The 23,528-nt window shown below is 40.9% G+C and overlaps 1 protein-coding gene across 6 annotated transcripts in view; it reads right to left on the reverse strand.

The window, feature by feature from the left end:
• Window positions 1-23,528, reverse strand: part of SUSD1 (sushi domain containing 1) — a 110,101-nt gene that overhangs the window by 72,339 nt on the left and 14,234 nt on the right. For 3 of the 6 annotated variants that reach the window (XM_075128848.1, XM_075128846.1, XM_075128845.1), the window contains exons 4-9: window positions 22,979-23,131; window positions 19,399-19,578; window positions 13,256-13,435; window positions 11,538-11,717; window positions 10,185-10,274; window positions 8,803-8,982 (exon numbers count right to left, since the gene is read on the reverse strand). In XM_075128848.1, the coding sequence (XP_074984949.1) occupies window positions 8,803-8,982; window positions 10,185-10,274; window positions 11,538-11,717; window positions 13,256-13,435; window positions 19,399-19,578; window positions 22,979-23,131 (963 nt within the window). The remainder of the gene's footprint in view (window positions 1-8,802; window positions 8,983-10,184; window positions 10,275-11,537; window positions 11,718-13,255; window positions 13,436-19,398; window positions 19,579-22,978; window positions 23,132-23,528) is intronic. The other 3 variants (XM_075128847.1, XM_048851118.2, XM_075128849.1) reach the window with 3 other exon arrangements.

Genomic DNA, 23,528 nt, shown 5'->3' on the forward strand with positions numbered 1-23,528 from the left:
GAACTACCAACTGTCTCTGAGGATGCCAGTCTTCCTGGTGTCCACCAGAAAGAGTTTCCTTGTATAAAAGTCCTCTTTCTATAACAAACCTGGATCGATTAGAAGAGCTGAGAGGCGGTGGGTTGCTCCGTGCCGCCGTCCAAGCTCTCTGGAGGCTTTCATCTGCTTCCTGTTCGGTCTGGAACTGTTCCCTTGATGCTGGAGACATCAGTTCCTCATGGGATTGTGGACCTAGGCTTGGTCCCTCTGGAAGCGATATAGGGGATGGAGCTGTTTCTGTTGACTGTGAACCGCTCTCCGCTGGTGTACTATGTTGGGATTCAGACTCCGGCTGAGCCTCTTGTGTAGGGTTATCGGCTGCTGCCAGTTCAGGTTCAGTGGGGCCCTCTGGTGTTCAGGTTGCAAGTACTGGATTCAGTGCTGGCAATGGGTCTGGTGTTGGTTGTTCGGCTGGTTCCGGTTCTAGGACTGGTTCCGTCTGGGTCTCTGGGACTGGATCCACTACTGCTGTTGCAGACATTGGCCTGGGGTCCAGGTCCATCACCTCTAACTGGGTCCTGATAGAAGTTTCCGGAACAGAGCTAGGCCTCACGGCTTGTTTAGCCTGGCTGCGGGTGACCATTCCCACCCTCTTGGCCTGCTTCACATGATTGGCCAAGTCTTCCCCCAACAGCATGGGGATGGGATAATCATCATAGACTGCAAAAGTCCACATTCCTGACCAGCCCTTGTACTGGACAGGCAACTTGGCTGTAGGCAAATTGAAAGAGTTGGACTTGAAGGGTTGAATCGTCACTTGGATCTCTGGGTTGATTAAATTGGGGTCCACTAAGGAAGCATGGATAGCTGACACTTGTGCTCCGGTGTCCCTCCACGCGGTGACCTTCTTCCCGCCCACACTCACAGTTTCCCTCCGCTCCAAGGGTATCTGGGAGGTATCTGGGCCTGTGGACCTCTGGTGTGATTCCGGTGCAATGAACTGTAATCTGTTGGGGTTCTTGGGGCAGTTGGCCTTTACATGCCCCAGCTCGTTACACTTAAAACATCGTCCAGCTGACGGGTCACTGGGGCGAGGAGGGTTGCTGGAGAACGGGGTGGTGGGACGATAAGGGGTCTGGAGGGTTCTTTGGGAGGTAGGTGGGGCTTTGGGCGGCCCCCGGTAATAGGGTGTGGTCTGGGGTGGTCCCTTCTGGTCTCCGCTCCAACTGCGACCAGTTTTCTTCTTCTCTGCCACCTCCACCCATCTGGCTCCAATCTCTCCTGCCTCGATTACAGTTTTGGGCTTCCCATCTAGGATGTATCTTTCTATTTCCTCAGGAACACCCTCTAAGAATTGTTCCATTTGCATTAGGAAGGGCAAATTTACTGGAGATTCAACACTTGCTCCTGATATCCAGGCATCCCAATGTTTTACAATGTGGTAGGCATGTCGGGTAAATGACATGTCTGGTTTCCACCTTAGGGCTCTGAACCTCCGACGAGACTGCTCGGGTGTTATCCCCATTCTGACTCTCGCCTTGGATTTAAACAGTTCATACTTGTTCATGTGTTCTTTAGGCATTTCAGCTGCCACCTCAGCTAAGGGTCCACTGAGCTGCGGCCTCAGCTCTACCATGTATTGGTCAGTAGAGATGTTGTACCCAAGGCAGGCCCTTTCGAAGTTCTCTAAGAAGGCCTCAGTATCATCACCTGCCTTGTAGGTGGGGAACTTTCTGGGATGGGAAGTGGTACCTGGAGAAGGATTGCTAGGGTTTGTTGGTATATTCTGCTGGGCCTTTATCCTCTCCATCTCCTCCACATGCTTCCTCTCTTTTTCCTTCTCCTCCTCCACATGCTTCCTCTCTTTTTCCCTCTCCTCCTCCACATGCTTCCTTGCCTCCATTTCCCTCTTGTGGGCAGCCTCTTGGTGTTATTCTGCCTCCCTTTCTTGTTCCTTCTTCAGCTGCATGAGTTCTATCTGTCTTTCATGTTCCCTTTGTCTTTCCTCAGCCTGAAATTTGGCTAATTCGAGCTGTAGTCGAGCCGCGGATTTTGCCATTCTAACCTCTCTGTTTTTACTAACTTTACACCCGAGGTTTAGAAATAAACAAACAAAACTTGGCTGTAAAATTTTGCTGTGCTGGAATAGAATACCTATTCTCTGATAGTGATTGTCAGCCTACAGAAAAAGACAATTCCCTTGTCTCTGCTCTGGGCCCAAATTAAAGCAAAAAACCTCCAACTACTTGGAAACCTGCTTACCCAGCCCAAAGAAAAAGCAAATGGGTAGAACACACACCCCCTATTTACTTTTAGGAAGAAAAGAAAAAAAAAAAAAACCTCTGGGTTGGAAGACTGTGAATTTCCCTGCAGGAGTTAAGTACCCTGCCTCCAGGCAAAGAAAACCTGCAATTCACAAGATAATCCCCTTTTGTCTCTGCTTGGCCACAAAGCAGAGAGAAACCAAGCTGCTTTCAGTTTCAAAGCTGCTTTCTGGACTTTCTTTCCAAAGAAAAAAAAATTTCCTTTTTAAAATCTGTATTTCTAGTTCAAAAAATCTCAACTGGATCTCAAATGATTTCAGGTTAATCCCACCGCTGCCACCATGTCAAGGTTCCTCCCCCACTCTGAACTCTAGGGTACAGATGTGGGGACCTGCATGAAAAACCTCCTAAGCTTATCTTTACCAGCTTAGGTCAAAACTTCCCCAAGGTACAAAATATTACACCCGTTATCCTTGGAATGGCCGCTACCACCACCAAACTAATACTGGTTACTGGGGAAGAGCTGTTTGGACGCGTCTTTCCCCCCAAAATACTTCCCAAAACCTTGCACCCCACTTCCTGGACAAGGTTTGGTAAAAAGCCTCACCAATTTGCCTAGGTGACTACAGACCCAGACCCTTGGATCTTAAGAACAATGAACAATCCTCCCAACACTTGCACCCCCCCCTCTCCTGGGAAATGTTGGATAAAAAGCCTCACCAATTTGCATAGGTGACCACAGACCCAAACCCTTGGATCTGAGAACAATGAAAAAGCATTCAGTTTTTTACAAGAAGACTTTTAATAAAAAATAGCAGTAAATAGAAATAAAGAAATCCCCCCTGTAAAATCAGGATGGTAGATATCTTACAGGGTAATTAGATTCAAAAACATAGAGAACCCCTCTAGGCAAAACCTTAAGTTACAAAAAAGATATACAGACAGAAATAGTTATTCTATTCAGCACAATTCTTTTCTCAGCCATTTAAAGAAATCATAATCTAACACATACCTAGCTAGATTACTTACTAAAAGTTCTAAGCCTCCATTCCTGTTCTGTCCCTGGCCAAGACGACTACAGACAGACACAGACCCTTTGTTCCTCTCCCTCCTCCCAGCTTTTGAAAGTATCTTGTCTCCTCATTGGTCATTTTGGTCAGGTGCCAGCGAGGTTACCTTTAGCTTCTTAACCCTTTACAGGTGAGAGAAGCTTTCCCCTGGCCAGGAGGGATTTCAAAGGGGTTTACCCTTCCCTTTATTTTTATGACAAGCCCCTTGCTCTGGCAGGGACAAAGGTTTTTATTTAAGAAACAACCCGTACAAATGAAATGCTTTGTCTCTCTGTTTGAATTCTCACTATTGATAACGCCGGTTAAAGTTTTCCCATTAAAAAAGAGGGTTTAGTAAAAATGTTCACAGGGAAATGTGATTTTTGTCAACATGTTTCAACTTCACATTGTGAAATTTCATAACAAAACAAAAATTTCTGTTCACTTTGAAATTTTTGTTTTAGTTTTCAAAAACTAAAACATTTTTGAAATTTCAAACATTTGTTTTTCCCTTTCTCCCTCTTTTTTGCCACTGAATAGACTAGAAGGAATTATGTCTAGGATTGATTTTTATATGAATCTTTTCCTTTTATATCCTTTTCCCTTTTCTTACTTTGTAACTTTTCTAAACTTCCTCAAATCTGATCATGCTTTCTGCCCTCTACGTGGATACGAGTGTTTTTTCCCCGTGGCAATGTGTCCGTTCCCTTCCGGCACAGTGTTTTATCCTACGTACAATACAGATAGCATGAAGTATTTTTCCCTGAAAGGATCCATCAGACAACTACCCTCTCTCCTGCAAATCCTTCAAAACAAATTTTTGTTTCAATGCCTACAAGAAATGGCATTATTATGTGGCATTTGGTTGCAGCTCATATTTATTTATGTAATAAAACATTTTAAAAAAGAAAAAATATATTTGTTCATAATAATCCCTATATTCTGAGAAATATGCCCTTCTACTCCTCCCTTTGTATGTTGGCTTAGATTGCAAGTTCTCTGTAGCAAGGCCCAATTTCATCTCTGTGTTTGTGCAGTGCCTTGCACAACAGTCCTGAGGCAGGAGTCTATGGGTGATATACCAATATATATTTATCTCTCGTGTATCTGTTTTACTCCCATTCCTGTAATATCTGAGCTTCTCATAAGCTTTAGTGTATTCATCATCACTGCTTCCCCGTAAGGTAAGGAAGTGCTATGATCCCATTTTATAGATTGGAAACTGAGGCACAGAGAGGCTAAGTAATATGTCCGAGATCACAAAGGGAGTCTCTGGCCAAGCAAGGAACTGACCTCAGGTCTCTAAAGTTCCAGGCTAACACCCTAGCCACTGGGCCATCCTTTCTTTCAACATTCCAGACACAAAGGGCCTGTGCCCCGCTTACTGTCCTACGAGACTATGCCACTATTTTGAAAAGTTTTGTCACAAAGTTGCAGTGAAACAATCTGAGGTGCACCTTAAAAGAGACCATTAAAAGGACAGTCAGCTCAAAACTCACATCACTATTATTACCATCAACATCCTAGAGCTCTAAAAATCACAAGAGCAAAGAACAAACTGTATTTCCTCTAGTTTTTCAGTTCACTGTCTGCGCTCCGCAGCGCTTTGCATATGGCGATTTTCTCCTCTGTGTTACTAGTCAGATTTACTTCCTGGTAGCAGGACCTCAGCTTTTTTATGCACTGCTCTGGGAGCCCACACGCACACTTTCCCCTGTACAGGAACAATGAATGTAACAGTGCAGCCAAGGATTCATAGATTTTCATAGATTCTGTCTCAGAGGTTGCTTGCTTTACTGCCAACCAATTACTTCTCATTTTATATACAACTGTTTAATTTATGAATTTCTAAGTTATTATTTCTAAGTTATTATCTAAGATAATATTAATCGTTGTCAAATGAAATGTCTAGCGTTTTGAGACCTACTGATGAAAAGCACCTATGTAAGGGCTAACTATCAATCATCGTTATTATTAAAATTCTGATAAGATCTTATTTTTAGTGGACACTTCACTTAGATTTTGTTTTCTCTGGATAAAGACAAGTAAATTGATTAAGATGGGAGGAATCCATAATTTTTGGATTTATACAAATATCAAATAGTAATGATCAGTACCAGTCTAAGTCCCCCCTAAGCTGCACCGCCGCAAAGCACACTATCAAGGGCCACTCAGACAGGGAGAGGCGTCCCTCCCCCGGCCTAGCCCAGCCCAAACTGCCACAACCAGGCAGAGGCACCCCTCCCTCGGCCCGGCACAGCCCAGCCCTGCCGCGGCTGTGGAGAGGCGGCCCTCCCCCAAGCTGCTGCGGCGAGAGAGAGCTGGAGGGAATCCACTCTCCCCACAGCAATGCTGGGGCAGCCTGCACCCCAAACCCCTCATCCCCAACCCCACCCCAGAGCCCCCACCCCCAGCTGGACCACTCATCCCCACACACCTTAACCCTCTTCCCAAACCCTGAGCCCCCTCCCACACCCCAAACCCGTCATCACCGGTCCCACCCCAGAGCCTTCACCCCCAGCCAGAACCATCACCCCCCCCTGCACCCCAACCCTCTGTCCCAGCCCTGAGCCCCCTCCTACACTCCAATCCCCTCACCTCCATATTGGTGCACATAAACAAAATACACATGCATGTAAAAAATTAGAGGGAACACTGGTACCAGCAGATGCCAAATATGGTCTCTGGATACTCATAACAGCTATCTAGGAGAGAGACGCAGGAGTTCTCTGGGACCAGGGTGAAGGGAGACAGCCAGACCAGAAGGCGTTATGGGGGCGTGTCTTGGTATTGTGACCAGGGTTGCAGAAAGGATATGGTAGCATACCAGGTCTCTGGTGAGCAAGTGACAGGAAGCAATGTAATGGAAAGTCTCTGGGGCTGGGACCGAGGTAGCAGGATGGAATGAAGGAGTGGTATGAAACAGAATGGCAGGAGGGGGGATTCTGAGAACAAGATCATGAGTAGGGCCCTACCAAATTCACGGCCATGAAAAATGTATCAGGGACTGTGAAATCTGGTCTTTTTTGTGCTTTTTACCCTATATTATACAGATTTCATGGGGCACACCAGCATTTCTCAGACTGGAGGTCCTGACCCAAAAGGGAGTTGCAGGAGGGTCACAAGGTTATTTTTGGGGGGGGGTCACAGTATTGCCACCCTTACTTCTGTGCTGCCTTCAGAGCTGGGCTGACGGAGTGCAGCAGCTGTTGGCTGGGCACCCAGCTCTGAAGACAGCACCCCGCCAGCAGCAGCGCAGAAGTGAGGGTGTCAACACTATACCATGTCACCCTTACTTCTGCGCTGCTGCTGGTGACAGCTCTGCCTTCAGAGCTGGGATCCCGGCAGCAGCCGCCGCTCTCCAGTTGCCCAGCTCTGAAGTAAGAGTAGCAGTACCTCAACCCCCACCCCTACAATAACCTCCTTTTTGGGTCAGGAGCCCCACAATTACAACACCGTGAAATTTTAGATTTAAATAGCTGAAATCATGAAATTTATGATTTTTAAAATCTTATGACCGTGAAATTGACCAAAATAGACTGTGAACTCGGCAAGGCCTTAATCATGAGTGAACTCAGCAGCTGATGGTAAGTCACTGGGTGCATGGGCAGGGGGGCAGGACTCCCCACCCTCCAACCACTCCCTCCCAATTCTTCCCAAAGTCTGGAAAAGAACAATAGGAACAGAAGGGACACCTCTTCACAACACACGCACACACACCCTCTCCTCTCCACAAAATGCGTGTGCGCGCACACCCCTCCACAAACCCTTTTACAGAGATTGGAAACAAATACTAATTTTAAAAAGGAGTAACGGAGCAGTTCCATTCTCACTTCGCTTGCAAACTGGGACGACGTTTAACTTCGGCTGCTTGTAACAAATTCAGCGGGTTAAAAATATCCCATTTTTGATTGTCCAAAAAAGCAAAAGGTGAAAGCAGCACTGTGAAGCCCAGCTGAAAGTCGGAGCCATGCAAAGAAGAGGGTGACTGTGCATCCGGAGAGGATGTCCAGGGAGACTGGAAACAAAGTATGCTGGGTGACTTAAACATGGTGGTACATTTCTAACACACATACACACTGTGAATGAAAATGCTTTCTACTCTGTTCCTTCTTGCTCTTTTACTTTTTAAATATTGGTCATCAATCAATGAAAGAGAAAAACAAAGCATTTTAAGTTTTAGTTTAAAATATCCAATGGGTCCTTTCCCCACCCTTCACAAAAGATACATTTTTAGGGCCCTTTGTTTTCAGTTTTTATTTGATGTAATTTTTCCCGGGAATGTATCAGTGTTTATTACCACAATAACAAAAACAGTGCAAAACACTATTAATAATTTTTCTGGCTAAATATTGGGGTTTATTTTGGTGGACAGAAAGATAGGAGAAAAAAGCATCCAGTAAATTAATGCTCTGAATTCCGTTCATCAATGTGGTTTGCTGCGGAACTAAAACCGAACTCAAAACACAACGCCACCTCTGAGTTTAAGAAAACAATAGATCTTTAATCTCCAAATAATACTTTTCATTTGAACAAACAGTTTACTGTTGGAGACTTAGAACTATTAGCCTATAAATATTTACATTTAATAATTGGGCCACACCATTTGCAGCGCATACCCTCAACTTCATCCTTTTCTCCTGTTTATGTTTTTTTAAAACTTTCGAATACTTCCTCGTGTTCTGAAACGTATTCTGACGCAGATTTTCATTTTCTTTCTATTTGAGTGTGTCAAATCTTTAAATCATTATCTGCTAACAGCTTGAAATGTGTATGTGGTGGGGGTGAGATTCATCAGTACGTTCAGATGCACACGCACTTCAGTGCTTGTGTGCGGACCTGTTTGTTTATTGTGTCTATCTTCTAGACTAATACACAGCCTTAGTTCAAAGGCAGCTTTGCGTATACACAGACTAATGTATTACTGTCATACATGTATCTCATGTAACATATTGTATTTTCCTAATAAAACAAGTTATATTTTTATATATTTGAATGATACCAAAATAGAGTGAAAATCAGAAAAAGCAATAATATTTTTTGTAAAACCCGGGAATTTTTTGGTAAAAACTGTTTAAACTGAAAACAAAGGGGCTTATACATTTCATAGTGTCAATAACACTACTTGACATGCATTATTATACTGTACCATTTTCTTGTATGGTTTAAAGTAATGCATCTGAGATATGCAAGTATGGATCAATACACTTTCTGTCCTACCTTATAGCAGCTAGAGTGCAACAAAAGAATCTGTGGAACCCTCTCAACAAGAAGGAAACAGATTGGTGAGGGTGTTATTTCACTCTTTTCCACCTTATTAAAAATAAACCTTTCTAAGTCTTTCCAAACTACTGTGTGTCATATTCTGGGCCCACAAACAATAATTTAGATCTGATGAAGGGCGGAAGAGAGATTTTCACAGAATAAAGCTCAGGTTTGATACTTTCTTCTCCTTATTCTGCTACTAAATAAAAATAAAGTTTTGGTTCTTAGAGTAGCTCACACTCTACCTGTGCAGGTTAAAGTGCTTTTTACCCAAACACCTTCTTCTGTGCAAACTGAAATATTGTTTCCACCAGTATATTCAAATCCCTTCTGACATGAATACTGCACCACACTCCCAGGACTCGAACTGGGATTCGACATTAGCTCAGCATGTTGTATTGGTGGAGGAATGCCACAGTCTACTTCTGCAATGAAAAACAACAGGAAGTTAACATATTCATATTCCTTGGGAAAGAACCCATTTTCAAATAAGTCACTCTACACTAACTTGTGACAAATTTACATTTAATTAAGGGTGATGCTCTTTTCAAAAAGGAGACATAAGGTCCAAGCGCAACTGTATGCCTATATTTGCATATGTAGCGTGACATAATGCACATGCAAATGGCTGATTTGTCATCCGCTCTCTGTCAGTGGATTTGTGCATGTAGATAGAAGGACCAGAATGGGATGACTACACCCAGTGAAAAAGGAGACGGGCCAAAGGATCACACCTTTAGAGTCAATGTAAAGCCAGCTATCGGCAGAAGCTTATCGCTCTGGCCTAATCCTGAGAGATGCTCAGCACCAATGGCTCCCAATAATGTCAGTTATAATTATTTTAACAGAGTTTTTGTATTTAATTACCTCTCTCATTCAATTTAAAAAAATTTGGTAACAGGGATTTCAACAGACTGACAATGCAAATAAAGGGAGCGTCACTGCAATTGCAACAAGAAAAATGGGGGAAAGTGGTTATTTATCAAAGAGCACAGTCTCAAAGGGTATTTCTTAACCTCCCTCTCAGTTCTAATTAGGTTATTCATTCCATGAAGTCCACTTCCCCTTAAGGCAGTTGAAAATGGAAAGAAATAATAGAAATTTTGTAGCTGTGCATGGATTTTTCCTCATTTTAATGGGAATTATTAATTACATGGAACCTTAAGATCATATTCATCTGAAAGGCATCATTACTGAAACAGACATTTCATTTCCTCTGAAAGTCATCAGTAACCTCAAATGAGTGTTAAAACGCGTTAGTGAAATATCTTTAAGCTTTGCATTGTTTCTTTTTTTCTAGCTCAGCCAATGCTATCAGAGCTGTTTCTTTAAAAATTCCCCATTATTCTAATTATCCCTGTGCATTCCAGAGAAAGGCTTTTTTATTTTAAATTCTCTGGAACAACTACTAGGGTTAAATTCTGCCCTTTTGCCTCCCATTGAAAACTCCCACTGGCCAGCTTGCCTGAGGGTGGACTACAGATTCAGGTCCCTTCGCTGTGGATGATCATAGGTAAGATCTTGATCCTGCAAAGATGTATACACCTCATTAACTTTACACACCGTGAGTAGTCGTACGGACGTCAGTGCAACTACCCAAAGCGTGTGAAATTAAGCAAGTATGTACCTCTCTGCAGGATGGAGGCCTGTGAAGCTGTAGCAGTTTCAGTCTTTAGGGAAACCATGCTGACATTATAAGGTAGAAGAACATCATCATCTGCAACAGACAGTAAATAATGGTGCACAATCTTAGAGATGCTTTGTGACACGTCTTTCCCAATGGCACAAAAGAGTGCGATGTTCAATACAAAAGCTGAAGTCTAAAACATCTGTTAATCTTGCTTTATATTACTACAAAGGTAGTCTCTCAATCTAGATGATGCTGCTGATTATAAGCATCTCTTTTTGAGGCAATTCTTTGATAGAGAAAATCCCTCCAGGCTGGCACAAAGGGTCTAGAAGTCTGTTGTGGCTTTTAGTTACAAGTGTACAACACAGGTTGTGATTCTACTGTCCTCATTCTTCTGGGAGTAAAGTTGGCAGGATCAGGCCCATTCAAAAGGTTTCTTTCTGATCTTCTATATGCTAAAAAAAAATTCCTTGGCTTTTAAAATTAAATTTTGCAGGTCATAAATTCATTGGGCAGACTCGGTAGTTTTGCCAATTTCTTTTTAAAATGAAAAATGAAACTAACACAAAGGTAAAAGAAGAATGTGGCCAAGACACCTTGCTGCAAGTTAGCCTGGTGCTTTACATTTTTTAGAACTGCCTTTTGTGCATCATGTAAGCCTGACATCCCACCCTGTGGTGGATTAACACCTACGAAGTAAACTAAAACAGGCTTTTTTTGGCCTTCTACCTATCCTAGTTTCAGGACACAAGTTTTACTCCTGAGGGCATTCTGCACCAAAAAAAAATTAAAATTCAGTGCACAATATTTTTAAATTCTGCAGCGAATTTTATTGGTCAAATAAATGTGGAGGCTCCAGCATGGCATTGGGGAGCACAGGCCACTGGCTACACAGAGGAGGGAGATCACTGTGCAGCTCCCGTCCCCCCACACCACAAGGCACGGATTCAGTGGTGAGGCTGAACCCAACCCTGACACAGTACAAGGACCGTGCCTGCCCCCAAAACACCCCAGAGCCATGCCATTCCATACTAGATGCACCAGGTATGGGCAGGCAGGCTCAGCAAGGCAGGATCCAAGTGTAGAGGGGATCCAGGTGTGGGTTACTTCTCTGTCGGCTGCCCTGGGCACCTGAAATATACTGCTGGGGGGAAGTCACATGACCGCTCTTGTGGCTTCCCTTTGCTTCCCGGTCAGAAAGTCATTTTTCTGTAGGGAAGCAAAGAAATCTGCGGGGTACATAAATTCTGCGCAGGCACAGTGGTGAAGAATTCCCCCAGGAGTAAAGTTTGAAGCTGAATTTAAAACACATCTACAAATAAAAGGCAGAGGTTTTCATTACACTCCTACCTTTACATATTATAGCTGGAATTTCCCAGGATCCATTATAAATACAACGTGACGTATTCCTCCCATTTATGCTGCGGAATCCCTTCTTACATTGGTAGTGCACTGAACTCCCCAGCTGGGAAATGTTGTTCCAAATCATGTCTGTGTTGGGGATTGAAGGAGGTCTGCCACAGTCCGTTACTGAAAAAGATCAAAAACAATTTTCATGAAAAAATGTTTGCTAGTCAGTGTTAAGAAATTAGTTAATGTAGTCACTGAAAGTGAACCCTTAGGAGAATGTGAAATATAAAATCCATTAGGAAAGACAAAACTGTACTGTAAAAATGACATTATGGGATTCTTCTCAATGACTCCTTTTAACCAAAAAACATTTTTTTACTTCTAAACCAAGCAACTGCTAGCCTTGCACATTCAATGTTGGATCTGAAAGTCAACCTGGGTTCTTTCCTTCTAGTTCATAACCACAAACAGTACAGATTCTGCACGTCGCCTTCTGCCTTTGCAACAGGACCCTGCCATTGAAACCACATGAACAAGTCTGTTGATATGTGAGCCAAAAAAGAATCCAGTTTCTTGTCCCACAGCTGTTTAGGTTCTGAAGTCATACCCAGAGCAAAGAGTAGTAAAACAAAATCTTATTTTAGCTGTAATGTCAGCAGATACGGACTTGAGGATATTCAGGAGAAAGATCTATTTCGGAATAAAATTCAATTATTAGTAGGGTTGGAAGGATTAGATTTGTACTGGTAAATGTCAGTAAACGTCAATTTCACTGTACACCCACAAACCGAAGAAAAATATTTCCATCAATAATAATTGATATTCAAAGATAGAAAAAGTAAGAAAAATGCCACTTGAGAACTTAGTAGAGTCAAAATCCAGGGATTCAGACTTTTGAATTAGGTTTGTTACAAACAGACTAGAGCAGTGACTCTCAACCTCTCCAGACTACTGTACCCCCTTCAGGAGTCTAATCTGTCTTGTGTACCCCAAGTTTCACCTCACTTAAAAACTACTTGCTTACAAAATCAGATATATAAATACAAAAGTGTTCACAGCACACTATTACTGAAAAATTCCTTACTTTCTCATTTTTATCATGTGAATTACAAAATAAATCAACTGGAATGTAAATATTGCACTTATTAGATCAGTACAAAGAAGTCACTGTCTGTATGAAATTTTAGTTTATACTGACTTTGCTAGTGCTTTTTATGTAGCCTGTTGTAAAACTAGGCAAATATCTAGATGAGTTGATGTACCCCCGGAAGACCTCTGCGTACCCCCAGGGATACATGTACCACTGATTGAGAACCATTGGACTAGAGAATGAATAGTAAAAACAGGTATGATTTGTTGATTTGAGGATATTTACTTTGTATACTTTGACATGTGATATTAATAATTTGTGTTTTAACAGTGTACAAATCTTTAACTTTTTGAATCTCAACATCTGTCATTAAATAACTGTCTGGCCCTCCCATAACTTCCCAGAGTCATGAACATTTAAATCAATAAAAATCTAAAAAAAACCCAAAAACACTTAAAAAAAAATCAACGTTGACATTATTGTCAAGATTAACTGAATTCTGCCAAGCCTAATTATTAGTCACTTTTCAGAATAAAATCATACTTTACGAAACTCTTGTTTGAATTTGAGATGAAGGGTCTTTAAATCTGATGGAAAAGAACATAAACCTGCACTGAAACATATTTACCTTCACATGCACCAGTGATATTTTCCCATTTCTGAATTATTGTGCATTGTGAAAAATTCTTCTCTCCACTAAAATGAAACCCTTCACTACATTTATAGTACACCATGCTTCCTAGAGTTGTGGAGTTGTCCCAGATCATTTCTGCGTGTGGAATCCACAAAGGTCTGCCACAGTCTATTTCTGAGGGAAAAAAATAGAGAAGTAAAATTGACAATGGAAATAAGCCAAGACTAGTCACAGGGTTTAAAGAAGAGATACTTATTGTTATCATTATTATTAGGGCTATTGATTAATCGCAGTTAACTCATGCGATCAACTCAAAATAATTAATCACACTTAATCACACTTTTAAACAATAGCTGAAACTTATTAAATATTTTTGGATGTTTTTCTAAATTTTCAAATATATTGATTTCTTTTATAACACAGAATACAAAGTGTACAGTGCTCACTTTATATTATTATTATTACAAATATTTGCACTGTAAAAATGATAAACAAAAGAAATACCTTATACAAGTACTGTAGTGCAATCTCTTTATCTATTTAGATTTTTTTTTTGGTTACATAACTGCACTCATAAACAAACCAATGTAAAACTTTAGAGCCTACAAGTCCATTCAGTCCTACTTCTTGTTCAGCCAATCACTAAGACAAACAAGTTTGTTTACATTTATGAGAGATAATGCTGTCTGCTTCTTATTTACAACGTCACCTGAAAGTGAGAAGAGACATTCGCATGGCACTTTTGAAGCCAGCGTTGCAAGATATTTACGTACCAGATATGCTAAACATTCATATGCCCTTTCATGCTTTGGCCACCATTCCGGAAGACATGCTTCCATGCTGATGATGTTCGTTAAAAAAAGAACGTGTTAATTAAATTTGTGACTGAACTCCTTGGGAGAGAATTGCATGTCCCCTGCTCTGTTTTACCTGCATTTCATGTTATAGCAGTCGCAGATGATGACCCAGCACATGTTCGTTTTAAGAACATTTTCACAACGGATTTGACAAAACACAAAGAAGGTACCGATGTGAGATTACTAAAAATAGCTACAGCATTCAACCCAAGGTTTAAGAATCTGCAGTGTCGTCCAAAATCCGAGAGGGATGAGGTGTGGAGCATGCTTTCAGAAGTCTTAAAAGAGCAACACTCAGATGCAAAAACTACAGAACCCAAACCACCAAAAAAGAAAATCAACCTTCTGCTCAGTGGTTTGAGCATTGGCCTGCTAAACCCAGGGTTGTGAATTCAATCCCTGAGGGGGCCATTTAGGAATCTAGGGCAAAAATTGGGGATTGGTCCTGCTTTGAGCAGGGGTTGGATTAGATGACCTTCTGAGGTCCCTTCCAACTCTGATATTCTATATTCTATGAAAAAAGAAAAGGAGTACTTGTGGCACCTTAGAGACTAACCAATTTATTTGAGCATGAGCTTTCGTGAGCTACAGCTCACTTCATCAGATGTATACCGTGGAAACTGCAGCAGACTTTATATACACACAGAGAATATGAAACAATACCTCCTCCCACCCCACTGTCCTGCTGGTAATAGCTTATCTAAAGTAAATCTATTACCAGCAGGACAGTGGGGTGGGAGGAGGTATTGTTTCATATTCTCTGTGTGTATATAAAGTCTGCTGCAGTTTCCACGGTATACATCTGATTAAGTGAGCTGTAGCTCACGAAAGCTCATGCTCAAATAAATTGGTTAGTCTCTAAGGTGCCACAAGTACTCCTTTTCTTTTTGCGAATACAGACTAACACGGCTGTTCCTCTGAAACCTATATTCTATGATTCTGCTGATGACATCTGACTCAGATAATGAAAATGAACATGCGTCGGTCTGCACTGCTTTGGATCGTTATTGAGCAGAACCAGTCATTGACATGAATGCATGTCCTTTGGAATGGTGGCTGAAGCATGAAGGGACATATGAATCTTTAGCGCATCTGGCACGTAAATATCTTGCGACGGCGGCTACAACAATGCCATGTGAATGTCTGTTCTCGCTTTCAGGTGACATTGTAAACAAGAAGCGGGGAGCATTATCTCCTGCAAATTGTAACCAAAATTGTTTGTCTGAGTGACTGGCTGAACAAGAAGTAGGAATGAGTGGACTTGTAGGCTCTAGAGTTTTCCATTGTTATATTTTTGCATGAAGTTATTTTTTGTACATAATTCTACATTTATATGTTCATCTTTCATGATAAAGAGATTATACTACAGTACTTGTATGAGGTGAACTAAAAATACTATTTCTTTTGTTTTTTACAGTGCAAATATTTGTAATAAAAAATAAATATAAAATGGACACTGTACACTTTGTATACTGTGTTGCAATTGAAATCAATATATTTGAAAATGTAGAAAACATCCAAAACATTTAAATAAATGGTATTCTATTTTTGTTTAACAGCGCAATTAACAGCAATTAATATTTTTAATCACTTGACAGCCCTAATTATCATTATTTCTTTGTATTACCACAGTGCTTAAGAGCCCCAGGACCAGGACCTCTCTGTGCTTGGTGCTGTACAGATACAGACAAACAACAGCATCAGCATTTGGGATGCAGGAATGTAGTTTGTACAGTTCCTAGCACACTGGGCCCTAAGCCTCGATTAGGGCTCCTAGGTGCTATTGCAATACACATAATAAGTAGCAATACAGTATTCCACAGTGGACTAGAAATGACAGGACATAGGTGTTGTAATGATGCTCATTTTGTAAAATAACACCTGGTTAAAGAGAGAGAGCTGGTGACTCTATTCCTGTATAATGTCTCTCTAAAGAAAAGCTCACTGTTGTAATGATGATTGTTTTGTTTCTGATATTTACCAAGGATTTGTAAACCTGTTGATTACTCTCTATTTATTTCGGAGGTAAGAAAAAAAACCTATCCCATGATGGAATAACAGGGGAAGGTAAGTAGAACTGCTTTAGACCAGGACAAGAAGAAATCACGTAGGAAAATTTCTATGTGTTATTCAAGCCTCTATGGAGATGATTAGAAAATAAATGTGGTAATAACTTGAAATTGGTTCACTTACTCAGCAATTTTGTGGAGTTTCTAATAAAATTATGGAATTAAAATAATAAAAGAGAAAAGATCAAGTTAATGGAAGAATATAATTTGAAGCTAAAGTACAATGTGAAATCCAGAGTGAATCCAACACTACTATTCAGGATTATGCCTTACTTTGTTAAAAAATGATCGATGCGACGCTATATTAAGAATTAAACCATATTTTTCCTAGGGCTCACAGATGGAGGCAAGGAGAAAGCTTGAATTATTAGTTGAAAAGTGGGCTTAAAGTAATTTTGAAGTTGTAGCCAGAAACAGATAAATAGAAAAATTTGACAAAGTTGAACAACTTACAGTATAAAACCTTTAAGTGAAAATTTTAAAAGAAATATGTAGCAATGGAAAACAACCCCACTAGGATAGTTATCTTTCTGCCTCTACCTTGGAAAGCATGTATATGCTGTGAAACATTAGAATAAGCTTCTCTTCCAGAACTACTGAATTATAAGCAAATATTCAACCTCAGAGCCTTCAGTTTGAGACTACCTTATTGAAGCAGAGTGATGTGTGACACGGATTTTTTTTTAGAAGACTAAGTGAGGATTTGGACAGGAGGAACTATAAGCAAGCCTTGCCTCAAGCCATCCCCTCCCACTGTTATCCGCCATCCCCAGCAAGATTGAAATGTAGAAGTGAGAGAGTGGTGTTTTCTGTCTATGTAATCAATCAAATGCTTTTTAGGCATCTGAACCCTGAATTAAAACAAAGATATTGGGGCAGATTCCAAAAATAGAGGCACTTTTAGACAGTAAGGCTGAAATACTGGCTAAGCACATTCTATTTAGGCATACACTAAACTTGATACCAAAGAACAGAAGAATTAGCCATGCAGAATCAGTTCCATGAGACATTAATCATGCAACTGTGCCAAGTTAAAGATGGAGTAAAGATGATAATTAAGCATAAGGGAATATTAGTTAATAATAAGAATTAATAAAGACCCTCTGAGTGGCTCTATACTGCAATTCTGTCAGATAACTTCTTTTTTGTTTACTCTTGTTTTTCACCTTAATATGAAGTTGACAGGCCACATCCCTCCATTCATAAAAAACAAAGGGCTTTATGGTTTATGTCAAATAATGAATAATAAAATGCTCAAGTAGTTAGTGTTAGCAGCTGACAACAGTCTAGACCTGTGACTTTTAAAAGGATCATAAGTGATAGTAATGCTTAAATTTCTAAACAGTATCAGCATCAGTGTCAGACTGGGCCAGAAGAGTGAGCAATAACCCCAGACTGGAGCTGCAACGCCTTCCAGGTGGCAGCCTACTTAAGAGGGCTGCTGTTGGTCAATCTTAGAGCCTCGAAGGATGTGTCTACGCAGCAATTAAACACCCACAGCTGGCCAGGATCAGCTGACTTGGGCTCCCTGGCCACAGGGCTGTAAAACTGCTGCATATACATGAGAGGAGGGCCCCGGAGCCCAGACTCTGGCCCGAGCCTGTACGTCTACATAGCAATTTTTAGCCTTTTATTCCAGTGCAGATGTACCCTAAGGCTACATCTTAAATGGCAAAGAGGTGTATTCTTACATTGAAGGACTCGTCTCAATGTAAAATTCTAGTGGTGACAAAGCAGAGTTTTATCTTGATGCAGCTACTCAAGTTCATGACCTCAATTAGCTACATCAAGGTAAAACTATGTGCCTTGTCTACCTCCAGTAGGGTTTGACATTGAGATAGCTACTGGAAGGGGAGGAGGGGGTGGAGGAAGAGGAGTTAACAGTGAAGACATAGCGGAAGAGGTGCCAGGATTGGCTAGAGGGAGGCAGGGCGCTTCCCATTAACAGAGTGATGGGTGGAGGTGATAGGATATCAAAGTAATTCCTGGTTTACAACCAGATCTTGCAAACGCTGAGGCATGAGCATAGCTTCACTCACATTGACAAACCTATGTAAATCAATGGGACTACTCACGTGAGTAACTTTACTCACATACATACGCTGTTACAAGATCTGGCTCTAAGCCACATCAGACCCTTAGTTTGTATTAAACCAGAGAAATATTTTCCTGCATCTTCCATTAAAACAGCGTTTATTTTAAATATTTAACTTTAGCAAATCCAAACAAAAACATCAATGTTTAAGTGCCAAAGAATCAAAAAGTGAAATAGACTAGCCTAGTTTCATTACCAAGCCAAACAAAATACAAAAAAAGGAAACAAAAAACAGCAGCAAAAGCAGATTCAGGCCCCGATTTTAATGGTATTTAGGCACTGCTGTGCTCAGCTTTACAAAACTTAACTCATTTGGGAGCCTATATCTCATTTTCAAAAAGGACCTAGGCACTTAGGAATCTAAATTCCATTGATAGTAAGATTTAGACCCTTAAGTACCTAAATCCTTTTGATAATGAAATGTAGGCTCCTAATTCCATTAGCAGTTGTGACACTGAGCGCAGCAACACCTAAATAACTTTAAAAAAAACTGGGCCACAGTGCCAGATCCTAAAAAGGTGTAAATCAGTGTAGATTTCTGGAGCTACAGAGATTTACACCCGTTGAGAAATTGACACTTAGTTTTTAAAGTCGTTTAGTTTTTATATTTTATGGTCTTATAAACAACACACACAAGAAAACTAATTTATGTCTTTTATGTTGTGAGTGTCCTGTAAATGCTGCTAGAGTCTACAGGTGGAATTCTCAACCAGGCAATGGGGAATTCTCATTGATCGTCTCTAAGGTTATGTCTTCACTACCTGCCGGATCGGGCGGGCAGCGATCGATCCAGCGGAGATCGATTTATCGCATCTAGTCTAGATGCAATAAATCGATCCCTGAGCGCTCTCCCGTCGACTTCTGTACTCCAGCTCTGCGAGAGGTGCAGGCGGAGTCGACAAGGGAGCGGCAACAGTCAACTCCCCGCGGTGAAGACACCACAGTAAATCAATCTAAGTATGTCGACTTCAGCTTTGTTATTCACACAGCTGAAGTTGCGTAACTCAGATCGATCCCCCCACTAGTGTAGACCAGGGCTTAGGTGGTGACCGCTACTGCTGGTTATTTCTGAAATAATTTCTATCATCCAGAAATCTGTATGTATATTTTCTTTACCTTTGCACACCAGATCAGCACCTTCCCATTGTCCTTTGGCATTACAAACTGCAGTCTGGTTACCACTTTCCATAACATAACCATGTAGGCAAATATAAGCAACTTCACTTCCATAGGTGGTCCTCCTTAGAGGAGCTGAATGTGCATTCAAGACAGAAGGTGGGACCCCACAATCCACAGCTACAAGCAAAGATGGAAGGGGGGGGGGGGAGAAAAACCACATGAGGTCATTAGAAATGGGAGAACATAAGAGGTTCATGGCTACAGCATGAGGACTTTCCATTTAAAACAAGAATCTAAATGAGTTCACATTTATAGAAACATGCTCTGCTACACATTGTTTGAAGTGTAAAACAACTCCATTGTACTGAATCTGCATTACACAAAGGCATAAAATACAGCAGAAGATGGCACAAAAGAGTCCATCTCTTTGATCCAATGCCCAGCACTTATTTGTTTTTAGCGTAAGCCTTAAAAAAAAAAAGGGGGGGAGGGAGGAGGGAAGGAGACCACCATATTTAGGTTTCCATCTGTTAGAGAGTCCTCATTTCTTCCTAGACGCTCCCACCATGCACAAAAATGCCCCCTACCCTCACAGAACTATGCTGTAATTTGAAATCAATCCTGATCATTAACTCCAAAAGGAAGTTACAGGCTTCCAAGACAAATTACATTCTCATCCACATGTTTAAATCAGAAAAGAACAAAGGACATGTGCCATTTAAAATATCCTGATGTGAAACTTGGTTCTGTGTTTGTACAGCACCTTGCACAATGGAGTACTGGTCTATTACTAGGGCTCCTAGACATTACGGTAATACAAATAATTAGTAATAAAACAATAGCAGTAGCAGCAGCATGAGATCACAGCCTGGTGTGAGATCTGGCGAAGTTGAACTAACACGCACTCTAAAGTCATCATATGAAAATACCAGTACTTTGAAATCTAGTTTTGGAATAAAATGTGTGTATTCTTGGTCTTCCTGAGCAGGAACAGACTGCAAACAGTTGGGGAAATATTTCATACCTGAGATGGTAAGAGAGTCACCTGTGGAGTTGTAAGGGCCTAAAGAATATTTTAAATGGCTCCATTACTAATAAGGAAGAAGCCAGGGCTGCTATTCACAGACTTGCTGATTTGTCTAACAAAAAATTCTTCCTGGCAGTTCAGGAAGGGACAATTGCAATAAAAAAAGATGAAATAGTACATCTTTTCAGATTTTGAACAGTTATGTCAGGAGAAGGCAGCTCTTGCTAGTGAAACTAGCTTTTATCAAGAAATGGACACCACACATTTGTATTCCATGGATAGACTAAATGGAAAACAATTTATTTTGGGGAGGGCAGGAGACAAGTCAGAAACGTACTGGATAAAATCATCTTCTGAGGAAGCGGGAAGGAGCTCAGCTGGCATATGTTAATAGGAGTAATAAGTACATTTTGCACAGAGTTACATGCCATTTATTGCTTTAGGCTCCAACCTGGCAATGAGCACTTTGTGGGTGGCAGGAGAACACCAGCACAGAGCTTCATTGCAGAATCAGGGCCTTAAAATGTATCCTGAAGATATTCAACTCTCTCTCTTATTCAGGTTCTCAGTGATTAGCTCTCAGTTGTTGTAGTGCTAATCTTATTTCAATTGATCCTTAGGCATTAACCCCACCCTGAGCTGGTATTCTGCTAGACTCAAGTAACTGACAAAAAAAAGACTTGAGACTGAAAGCAAGATACAAGATGGGTCAAAAACGCAGTTCAAAGGTGTTAAAAAAGCCAAACGCACTGGCATTTCACTAGAGCTGCCTCCACAAATGGGGATTTCTTTGAGTAGATTGTAATACAGGACCAGCGAATGCCATTTTCTTCTTTTTTGTTGAAGCTCACTCTTTACTTTGCTTTGAAAAAAATTCTGACCGTGATTAAAGATTTCCCATGTGATACCATTGCCTCACTTTTTGTTACTTATAACAATCAAGACCAATTTTATCTTCAATTTCCTGTAGTTCTTTTTCTGTCCTATGAATTACCTTCGGTGTTTATACCTAACCTTTTCCATGTCATTACTGTTAGCATCTTTATTCTTAAGATGCCAACAAGTTGCCCCAGAAAACAAAACGCAGATCAGAAATTGAAACCTGCTGTTTTGAGGTAAAAATCTCACCTACATTAACTGACTTCTTAGGAACTGAGCCTTCTGCTTCCTCCTAGCCGCTGCCAATGAGCACTTCAAGTTTTACATACTCAATGAAAGGATGCCCAAGTTATCCCAGGAAATACAGAATTCTGCATTAGTAAGTAATGATATTTTAGTGTGAAATCTGATGGAGCTGGTTATTCGGTCACCAATGCCAAGTGGAAAAGTTACTGAATTACATGAGATGCCATTTGTTAGCAGGATCTGATGACAGCCCAGTCCCAACAGAAATCTTTTGTAGGAGGTTGCTCATAGTCTTTTTCCATCCTGGAGATAGTGGAGCTATTGGGGGAGATCACAGATGGCCTGACACTCTATTAAGAGCTGCAGGGATGCTGAGAAGAAGCCCCCACATAGCTTAAGAAAAACTGATGGCTTCCCATTAAGTCAATGACACCTTCTCATTTGATAGGCTTTTCCACAGACAAGAACATTTGTGATGCATGTGTGCAAAATGCCACAGAAATCTTGAATACTTTCTGAGCTATAGACCACAGAAGCAGTTATATAGTCAATTAATTTATTTAAGTTATTCAGACAGGGTGCCAGTGAAGTCAACGAGATATGCAGGTGATCAGCACCTCTGAAAATTAGGTGACTTATTGAGGTGCCTAACTTGAAAAACTCAAGTAGGAAATTTTAGCCTAACTCAATACACTACAAGTGTACGCTTAACTGCCAAAGTGTTGCAATACTATGTAAATGAGAGAACTATGCAGTGGCAAGTTAGTTCTGTAATCACTAGCTGTTCACTTCACCTTGGATACATGTGTGCATGACAGTTATATTGAGGACTGCTAGTGTTGTGTGTGTCTGTCTCAGATATGGAGCTGCAATTTTAATTGATACTGGAGAAAAGAAGAAGAGGGAAGACAAAGTAGTATTTATTTCAAGTTCAGATTAATTTCTGTTTATGGCCAAAAAAACCCAAATAAACCCAGAGTAGTTTATTCTTGCATACAGCACAGTAGGTTATCAAATGGCTAATTTATTATTTTATTCCTCTTTCCTAGGCTTATTTTATTCACTTGATCTTATTCACCAGCTATTAATCCCGCTCTTCCTTTCCCCTTGAGGCAATCTGACTATGCAAATAGGATGTGGCAAATTTCTTCTTTACTCAGAAACGAACTAGATCACGTTCCTGGCATTTCACTTCACTGACCTTGCACACTCACCCCACTGCTGAGAGCCTATAGTGATCTATAGCCACTGTCAACCTTATCATCCAAGCATCAATGAGACATGTTGAATTTGCAAAAACAAAAAGAAACACCTAGAGAGGGCTACAACCCAGGAAACTCAGAACTGTAGGTCAGTGCAGGTACCATGATATGGTGATAGATTTGATTGTATCTGTTAGCATGAATAACATCCATAGGCTCTCACCTTTGCACGAAACAGTGTTCCCAGCTGGATGAAAAAATTCTGTTCCATTTTCTGGTCTATATCCTTCCATACAGTAGCAGCTGTAGCTTCCGATAGTGTTCACACATCGTCCCCCGACACCACACAGACCTGACACCTGGCACTCATCTATATCTAGAAACCCAGATCAAACATTACAATCTTTTTAAGTGCTTTTATTTTTAGGGCCCAATCCTGCAATGTACCAAGTGTATCCTAGAAGATGTAAAATGCCCTCAACTCCTGCTAGCCTCACTGGGAGATGCAGGGGCTCATCAACTTCCAGGATGTGCTCAGCACCATAGAAGACTGGGCCCTTACGCACAACAATCTATAACTTTACTATCAGTTTTAGTTACTACATGGCAAACAGACATCATCGTCTCCAGTCTATTTCATACTACTGACCAGGAAATACCCAGCAGTATCTGTATTTTTGATCAATTAAAACTGAACAGTCATTGTGCCATGGAAGTCCACACTTCAGCTGAAGGAGAATATTCCACAGTAAACAAAAAAATAATAAACTGAC

The sequence above is a fragment of the Caretta caretta genome, chromosome 5 (genome assembly GCF_965140235.1).
Source record: "Caretta caretta isolate rCarCar2 chromosome 5, rCarCar1.hap1, whole genome shotgun sequence".
In the NCBI taxonomy this organism is placed as follows: Eukaryota; Metazoa; Chordata; order Testudines; family Cheloniidae; genus Caretta; species Caretta caretta.